The following is a 9,901-nucleotide window of genomic DNA, read 5'->3' as shown; positions in this document are numbered from 1 at the left end:
CAGATTGAAGAGGAATCATTACACATAACTAATCTAGTACTGAGACCTTTTAATTTCCCCCAAAAATCTGTTCTACATTTAATCTATTTTTTAACACTTTTGAATCTCAGTCATCAAGTAGCTTTTAAAGGAAACAGCCAAGTATCCTTACAAAACATACGCAGGAAGGTGTGAAAACAAACAGCTACAATAACAGTCAATGTGTCGCCCTGACCCGTAATGTCCTTCAACTGCTCCGATCTCCATGGAGACGCCATGAAGGCTGGGGTGCGGATTTCCCACCGGACATGAGAAATGAGCACAATTACAGCCCCTGAGAGGTAATTATATGTACATTGAGGTTGCGAGGGCCCATAAATAACGCTGATACCCCCCTCGTGCCTGTTTGGTAATTGGAGAACAATAAGCTGGAGATGAGCGCTTCGGCACCTGCCCCAATCCTGATAGTGCCTAGTTCACTGCACTGTCCTTCTTCAAGCAAAAACAGACATTCACTCGGACAGTCAAAGCTACATTTTATCAAGTAAACAGGTTGCATTCATACATGTGAGGAAAGGAATGACTTTTGAAAATGAGATGAATGAGCTAGAAAGCAGTAGAGAGCCCTGACCTGTTGGTTCTATAAAGATTACTAAATGCTTTATTTTTGTTTATACACATAAAAAAAAAAGATGCAACAGTACAAGGTCATGGACAAAATAATACTGCGTGGTTCCAGACTGTAAAGTTCATCCCTTTTGTACAATTTCAAGATATAGACCAGATATAGTCGTCTTGTTGGTCAGTGAATGGCATTTTAGCTCTGACCTCTTCAATTGCAAGCTTGAAATAGGGTGAAGAGTGAGGAGATACATTCAGTAAATTCTGAAATAATGAGCAAAGAATCAACCTCATGACTCTAAAGTACAGTACGTGCAGCACAGCCATATGCACTCTGTACGTTTAGAGAAAGAAGCATATTCACCAAATGTGCAAAATATAGCATTGCAAACGGCAGGATCTCACAACCCTAAACACCAAACATTGTGGTAATTTCCCCAATGACTTAACAGAGCTGTGTTTGCCTGGCTCCAAAGCAGTTTATCAGCCGCAGTAGCGATAGGACGCTAAATAAGTAGCTTACGGCACACAGGAGCTCTTAGGACTGCGGCTGCTTGTCACTGCTAAGTAGCTATCTGAACATGCTCCCAGCTAACATGAAAAGTGATGGGAGTTTGTGTTTCAGTGGCACATATCTAAAGAATTTACCAAACAAAAGGCAGATTGCAAAGTGGATACATTTAGCCTAACAATTTTCCCCATGTGGAGTAAACCCCAGTCAATATCAAGGGATTGGTTATTTTTAGCCCTCAGCGGCACAGCGTAGTATCTCTCTTAATACATATATTGAGCACTATATAGTAGAACATTTGTGTCCCAAGGGGGTTGTAGTAAAAGCATGTGTAGGGTTGAATGGATCCATGGGGAATATTTACACCATAAAAATATAACTACGCTGGAAATGGTTATGTTGGACGGCACTTATTTAAAAAAGTTGTGCAGCTTGGGAAAACAAGATTTTTTTTTTTTTTTTTTTGACATATACCGTGTAAATTTGAGACATATTTCTAGTAATAATCATAGATAGATAGTCCTGCTTAGCTCAAGATCTGGACATTGAACTGGCACTAACTATGGCTCAAGTGCAGGACAGATTTTCTTACAGGGAAAAAACCTTCAGGAATGTTACAGGTTGAAAAAAAAAGAAAATATAGTGATGGGAAAAAGTGACATTTAGTAAGTATTCAAGAGCGTTTATCTGTGAACAAGAACATGCCCAATTTGTATTCACTCTATCAAAACTATAAAACCAAGCACATTAACAAAAGATAATAAGCTATGATAAGCTTATATTAACCCAGGATACACAAAACAGTTGAGGACTTGTGAAGAATATACATTAAAAAAAACTCACTGTAATAAAGGTTTCTAAAAAGCCAAGCCTATTTTGGTGTTGTCCTTAAGTGGCCTTAACAAAACGCATTCTGTACCTCCTGCGATTGACTCACCCAGACCTGAGTCACTCCGCTCCTTCATGTTCAAGAGCACATGTTTGTGAATAATGTTTGATTTGAAGAGGTCATATAAATTCTCCTCTATGCAAATGAGCCCAACTCTCTGGGGAAATAATCACCTAAAATGGCAAAACACACACGCACGCACATTACCACTGTGCCTCATATTCCAAACATGAATAAATAATTAATACAATCTTGTTTTTTTAATTTCATTTCTGCGGCTAAACTGAATCCCGCCTCCTCCACTCTTTGAGGGTGCCATCGGGTGACCCCCAGGAACGATTAACACTAAAGGACAATGTTATGTGTAGGCAACTGTGTAGTCATTGGCAATACTGAAGTCATATACAAAGAGATATATCATAAATGACTATTCAGGCAGGTACTGTTATGTTTGATGAGGTCATAATAAATCAAGTTAGCATTACTTTGACAGATTTGTGAGTGAAACATGAAGCCTACACGTACATACATTTTCCCATACAAGACACTACCTCTTTCTTGAGTAAACTATACGGTATTTCACAGCTACATTAATATTTCATACCCCTCTCTCCGTTTCACGTGAGTGCTTTGCCATGCGAGGGAAGAAAGTCGCGTGAAGCCGGCAGCCATAACTACACTGGCATCTCAAAGTCAGGGTCAAGAGGTTCATGATCCCAAAAGCCTGTGGGGCAAGGTCTGAAGTCACATGACCAACAGCTAAAGGGCCGAAGATGCAGCAGTGGTCCTCATGTAAATATATCCTGCACATATGTGATATGACATATGTATAGACAGCGGCTCAGGTGGATGAGTGGGCGTTTTGAATGTTTGGTGGTTTGATCCCAGCTCCCACCAGCGCACACTGTAGTTGCGTCCTTGAGCGAGACACTTCACCCGCCTAGTCTGTGTGCAGAAAGTGTATGAGTGTGATTGGAGGTAGTCACAAAGGCCACTGCCGCAAATTGCCAGCCATGTCTCGTTATCAGTCGGTCACAGAGTTAAGAAGTTTTTCATCAAAACCAAGTGTGGGATGTGATTGAAAAATGGCAATTGTAAAGCATCTGAGGGTGTGCAACAATGGGATATAAGATAAGAGAAAAAGTTACTAAATAAATACTAGGAGCAGACACATAAAACAGAGCTCCATCAATACATCCACAGTCTCACCATTGTAAATGATTGTCAATAGTGAAGACTTGAGATTTGTACAAGATCAATAAACACCCTATAGAAACAACATGGGTGCAGCTATTACTCAAAACACAAACTAAAGTTATTTTCTTAACAATGGTATGAGAAAATAAAAATATTTGCTTCCATAATGTGTCTTTGTATGCATAAGTGCAATGACATTTACAGCAACATTCCAAGTTGTTGAAATATTGATCCAGTGCATTCAATAAACTGGGGACAAACATACAGTACATACAGTGGAGCATACTTAATAATTAAAAGGTTTTTAAAAATGTATAATATGTATATTTTTTGTAGATTAGATTTTCACGACCGAAGTGAGAATTGCTTTATTCCATTATGCATGACTGTATTTGTGGCACATACATTGGAAGCTCTATGGATGTCTCCATAAAGATCTATGGGGATTTATATGTACATATATATGTGTATGTTAAATTTTACATCAGCTCTATACATATGTATTTGTGTTTGGCATTAGTATGTGGTAGGTATTTGAGGAAAATGCAATGTTATATGTGGAGCTACTGTTTCACATTAGAAAAAATACCCTATAGTGATACATATTATCAGGTTCATATTTAGCCATAATGAAAGAAAAAAAAGTATGCTGATGATCCAATGCAACTTTGGGCCTTGGGGTATACATTTACTGCATTTATTCATTTTCAAAAATGTATATAGCAGTCTTACAGTCAGCAGTGTTGTCTCTCCACAGATCGGACTTGTAACTTGACATGGTGGCATTAACTGCTTGTCTCCATGGAGATTGCGGAACATTCCAGGCAAAGCAATTCCTTCTATGGAGACAAATAGTCGGCGTGCCCCCCACGCCAACTCACTAATTTATCTATGTTTCTCCATCACAGCTAGACATTCTCTGTTTTGACACTGACTATAATACAATATAATGCAACCTATGAGAAACCATCAGAAATAGCAATTAGCCTCAGCAGGAGCAGATATACATTATTACCCTGAGGTTTGAAGATGAGAACTCCTTTCACTTGTAATTCTTCTAACATGGCTCACCTCTCCTCTGCCCTGGATATGGTGAGGGTGCGATGTGTGCGTCCGTGACAACTATCAGCGTTTCCAGATGGGTGAGATTACCTTTTCAGCACCATCCATCTATCTCCTTCTCCACTCTGAACCTGCTCCTGGTAATTGACTTCAGGGTAACAAGGCCTCTGTGTGCATGTGTGTGTGTCTTTGTGCGTCCATAAATGTGCAAGCGGTTTCTTTGATTAGATAGCGAGACGTACTCTGTATTCAGGCCTGGGTGCTGCCTGCTCCACTGGCATAGCTAATGAAGTGGCCCGGCCCGTATGCGCTCTCCTGGCACTGCTGTGTGCCATTGTGTGAATGTGTGATCCATAGAGTCAAGCTGCAATTAAAAAGTCCCGTCAGAGCTGTCTGCCATAACAGAGGCCTGCACTGTCAGTATCGACCAGCTTCAACAAACTGGATATAGAGAGAGGGGAGTGGAGTGGAGGGGAGGGGAGGGGAGAAGGGGCATCAGCCAGAGAAAATGAAATATGAACAAGGGAGAGTGATGAGAATAGAAAGTAATAATCAAAGATAAAAGCAGATAGACTTGTGTTGGTTTATGAGAGGGGTTTTAAGAGGATTTTAGATTTTGCCCCTATTGTGGAATAGGGACAAAATATAGACATTTACATAGTAGCATGTAATATTGATACTGTATATTTTATGTAGTTAGAAATAAACATTTACGTGTACAGGTAATGTTAGCTTGAATTTAAACCTTTGTATGTTGAGATTAAGACGCTTTATTTTTTTTCACACTTAATTTAACGTTTATGATGGAGATACACCTGATAGCGATGTTACTACTTTGTAATGTTCTGCAAGATGGCTTTAAAAATTATCTATCTTGCATTTATGAAATTAGATTTAACTGCTCAAAAAGACATTGCAAAATGTGGATATAGAACAATATTTTTGAGAAATTCATTAACATTTCTATGAACAATAATGCTGAAATACACCAAATGTATCTACAGTAAATTAGTTTTAATAAAACAAATGTTTACAGTTTACAATGGTGTCAGTCACTTTTACAGTAGAGTTTAATGACCGGTTTCATATTTTGGTCCCATTATATATACTTGTATGACTGTTTTATGTTGTATGAGAAGAAGTCAAGCTGAGAAGAGCCATGACAAGAACTGTCATCCCAGGCGTCATTTGGGATATAACACATATAACCATTAAATCTTACATGTCTCTGAAGAAAGAACTGCTCCAGTGATATGAATAAATAAATGTCTTGATTCAAAACATTCAATTCTTCATAGTCAAGGTTGAGACAAAACAAATTCAAAAGTCCTCTGGTAAATGTTGCTCATTTTAAAGTCCACTTGCCTTTCTCAGAGCAGTATTCGGTACTTGAGTGCCCGTGGGACCCTGTTGATGACCAGGCGTCCATCATAGCTGAGTGAAGCAAAAAGCCAGGGGTCAGCTGAAGACCACTCTGCTGCATACACGCTGTCCTCGTGCTCCTCGTATGTGGAAACAACACTATCCTTTAGTGGCTCTTTACTCCTGAAACACACAACATTTCACCTCAAAAACATACATTTACAACCGACTAATGAATATACAATTACAATTATGGTCTGCCGTGTCAAGCAGAGTGCAGCTCGCACATTAAATCTGGGAATATTGTCTTTTTGATTATTCTGAATAAATTAATTATAAGTCACAGAGGTAAAAAGGACAGAGTGAAGGACAGTGGCAAAGAATTAAGAAATGTAATCACCATTACATTCACAGACTGTTCAGTTAATTTTATCTCTATAAACTTTGACGAAGTTTCCATGGTAGCGTAATAGTATGTATGTGGCTATGGAGGTGGTGTGTTACCTGCCTTAACCTTTGAGAGCATACAACAGGTCAATTGGTGTCACAGCCAGATAAGTCCATAATATTCACTACATCTTGATTCCTAACACTATTCACCTATTCACCAACTATTATAAATGGTTATATATATATGTATAGCCAGTTTGTGAGAGGCATGCCCTTTTACTGTGCCACTACTCCATCTGCGTGCTGCGGACAGCCCACACACAATTACCTGTTGACGTCTAAGGGATATTTACTCAGTTTATGCACAACTTTACACAGCTCTCACCAGACACACAGCTGTCTCCCAGAGCAACAGCATAAACTTCTTTACTGCTTTTAATTCTGAATTATGATGGAGCATTACGGCCAGCCCTGAACTCCCAAATCCACTGCTCTAAGTCTTCCTGAGGGAAAGCCCTGACACACAGATTGGGATTTATTCAACACATTAAGCATATCTTTCAGACAATAGCCTCTCCCTAGTGCAGAGGCAAGAAATAAGAACAAATCTCTCCTTTTAACGTAATGTCGAAATGTTTGTGAAAGCACATTACATTACAGAAACATGAAATAATAACAAGCTCATAGTTTAAACTTTAGAACCACCTGCTGATGCCCATAAGCAAAACAGATGCATGGTGTGACAACTATTCTTCAGAAAGCAGAATCTTAACAATAAAACCTATAGGTATAAGTTTGAAAATTTTGACCTCTTGCCCATTGTATAGCATGAAATTGGGGTGAAGAGTGAGGAAAGACATAAAGTAAACTCTCAGGGCCAAAAATGTCCATGATTTTAAGATATGAAAGAATCTATTATCTATTTTGATTCACTTTTGCACTGATAAGACTGTCAGGAGATAAAAGGGAGCCCATACCAGCTTCTCAAAAATGTACAATAATTAAAGACAATTTAGTCATCTTTGCTGATGAACTTTTTAGATGTTAAGCATTACTATTTTCAGCCCTCTTGAACTACTTGAATTCCTAGAAAAAGTCAATAATCCACACAGCAGTAGCAGTTATGGATTAGTATGTAATTCTTTGGTAAAACATACATAATCATTGAGCGGGCTTCAAAATCTCAAAAATGTCTGATTTCATTAACCCACCAAACTAAAACAGTAAACACATAAAGTTTGAAAATACTTCACGGTTTATGAGAGCAGAGCAAGCAGTGTCCAGACGCAGTGGAGTGGACCTGTAGCGCGCATACAAGTGGGGTCGATGGCTATAGTGGCAGGGTTAAAACCAAACCCGAGTGCTGTCATTAGAAAGGAGAGTTGATAATTGTGGTTGAGTGCGGGCCATCGAGCTGAGAGCTGGTCGTTACAGATGAGAGGGGGAACAGGACCAGGATGGAGGAGGACATAGGCACAGTTTGGAAAGCACTACATGGCCACGGCACAGATGATATTCTGATAATTCGGGGAAAAACACATAAGTGAGTAAAGTGAAAATATAGAGAGCTATTTGGGTTGTCTATCTGGTAGAATTCCTCCACTTTGGGTTAATACTATCATACTTACCATGGCATTCTTTTATTTAATATCTTTTAATTTGTACAATATCAGTTTGTGTATACCAAAAAAAAAAAAGTATCCTATACTAAAATACGGTTATATATTTATGTTTGAACTAAGGATTTAAAAGATAACCCAAAGGTAACAGGTCAGATTATTATTAAAGACCAGTAATCCATGAGTTTCAGAGTGACAAAAAATTGCAGTTCTCATGCAGTTAAAAATTCAAAACAACATTATATATCTGACCTTGTTGCATATCTATGGGTTCAGAATGATGTAAAATTTTAACTGTTGCCATAGTGATTAACAATTTCAAACTATGGATAATATTATATGTCTTTAAAGGGGAGAAGATCCTCAAAATGTTGCATATATCTCGGAGCTAAGATAGTCCAGCTTTTTAGCAGACCTGTTCATCTGTTTGGATGTAGAATTTGACTACTTTAAAATGTTTTTGATGTGCTTACTTGTCGTCTTGATGGTTGTCCTCTCCCTCGCTGAGCTCCTCGTCATCCACCAGGTGTCCAAATGGCTCGGAGGAGATTGACACCATATTGGAGAGGATGAGCCGACTGTCACTGCTGGCTGTCAACACCAACTGGTCATGACTGTGGTTGTAGCGGACACTCCACACCCTGCAAAAACAATAAGAAATATATTCTTGGAAAAACTAGAAGTGGGCCATATTGATAAAAATGAATAACCAATGTTTTTTTTTTGTGGTTTTTTTTACCAGACATTTTGCATTGCTTCAAAAATCTGTTACAGTGTTTGTCTTGCGTGTTTGCGCTCAGGCTTCAGTATCGCACAACAAATTAACGGCATGTTAAAATGAAAAAATGAAACACAAAAGTGCAGGAATCTTTCTCACAAGGGTATAAGGTGCAAGACTACTCTGCAAGTATTGTGACTGCAACATGATTTGCAATATATGTTTAAAAAGTAAAATGTTTGTAGAGGTCTAAACTACAGGTAAGATTTGTCCAAAAAAAGAGGACACTGTATTATCTAAATAACTGCACAATATATCACCCACTTCCAACTGTATGCAATATTATATTTAAGATTTTACAGCACAAAAATGATTGAATATAAGACCAGGATTGGCATAGCGGCTTACTCCTATCCATAGAGGCTGGAAGGCAGGCCACCCATGCTGAAACATACACAGAGCGATGCAGAGAAAGCCTATCTCCCGTTCACACACTCATGCCCACACAAGTCATGCAGAAAATGCCGCCTTCTTACAGTGGAATTCACAGCCAAATATGCCTATCTGGGTGTGTGTTCACGTGCCAATGATGGGGATTTGGGAGCGCACAGACTACAGCGAGGTTCAGTTCACATGAGTTGGTGATTGTTATCATAAAAACCCCACAGCCTGATTGTGTACCCTCTCCTCTCTCACCACACTGGCCTCCCTTCTGCATTTCTGTAGCAGGATTTTCCTATTCATCTGATCGCCAAAGCTGGGTATTTTTTAGCCTTTGTGTTTGGAGTGCTTTAAGGGGTGCCATTTTGAGTAGGGATGTCAAAATGGCAAATATAGTGTTATGATTATTGTGAGAAGAAACATCATGATTTTACGGTTGCTAATACTATTCATAATTATTGACAACAGAGAAATCCATTATTTACCTGTCTTCACATTGTCACATGGATTAGACAGACGCTAGTACAGTGATGCCCAAAGTGGAGGTTATGTGTAATAAATGGAAAACAGTACAGCATGTGACTAGAATAACACAACTAGTTGATTTTACATGTTTTGCCACTTGAAATTATTGCAAGTGCCAATTTCATTTTGTAGTAGGGGCACTGAGTTTGTTCCTTGGTCACTTTGGGGGTTTTGGCCTGAAAAGTTTGGGAATCCCTGTTGTAATATGTGACAAGCTTCTGAATGATGAAGTGAAGTTACTGACCAGAAAAAAGCTCTTCACATTTCTAAAATTAGTTATCATCTTTTTAGTTTTAATTCTATTAGCCTGAATAATCACAATTATCATTTGACCAATTAATCTTGACTATCACAAACTAAGGAGCTGAATGTACTTTGATAATAATCATAGAAATACACTGGTGACTTTTACATGTTGTCACCACCACAGGGACAATAGGGCCTGTGGTGGTCCTGATACATGGACATCCCTTAAAATGTGTTTACCAAATCAATGTTTTGATTATGTAGAGTACCAAAATGCATCAGAATTTCATGTTCAAAATATCCTTAAGATCAGAATATTATTTTCCTATGAATAAGTCACA

At 38.6% G+C, this 9,901-nt stretch overlaps 1 protein-coding gene across 1 annotated transcript in view; it reads right to left on the bottom strand.

Moving 5' to 3' along the window:
- Positions 1 to 5,294: 5,294 nt before the first annotated feature.
- eipr1 (EARP complex and GARP complex interacting protein 1) overlaps positions 5,295 to 9,901 on the bottom strand; it is a 40,858-nt gene continuing 36,251 nt past the window's right edge. Inside the window, exons 8-9 of the mRNA XM_033988765.2 lie at positions 8,104 to 8,271; positions 5,295 to 5,804 (exon numbers count right to left, since the gene is read on the bottom strand). Coding sequence (XP_033844656.1) covers positions 5,630 to 5,804; positions 8,104 to 8,271 — 343 coding nt within the window. The 3' untranslated portion in view covers positions 5,295 to 5,629. The remainder of the gene's footprint in view (positions 5,805 to 8,103; positions 8,272 to 9,901) is intronic.

The sequence above is a fragment of the Periophthalmus magnuspinnatus genome, chromosome 22 (assembly GCF_009829125.3).
Source record: "Periophthalmus magnuspinnatus isolate fPerMag1 chromosome 22, fPerMag1.2.pri, whole genome shotgun sequence".
Classification (NCBI taxonomy): Eukaryota; Metazoa; Chordata; class Actinopteri; order Gobiiformes; family Gobiidae; genus Periophthalmus; species Periophthalmus magnuspinnatus.
Note: the sequence above shows the minus strand (reverse complement) of the source record. Positions and strands in the feature narration are given on the sequence as shown.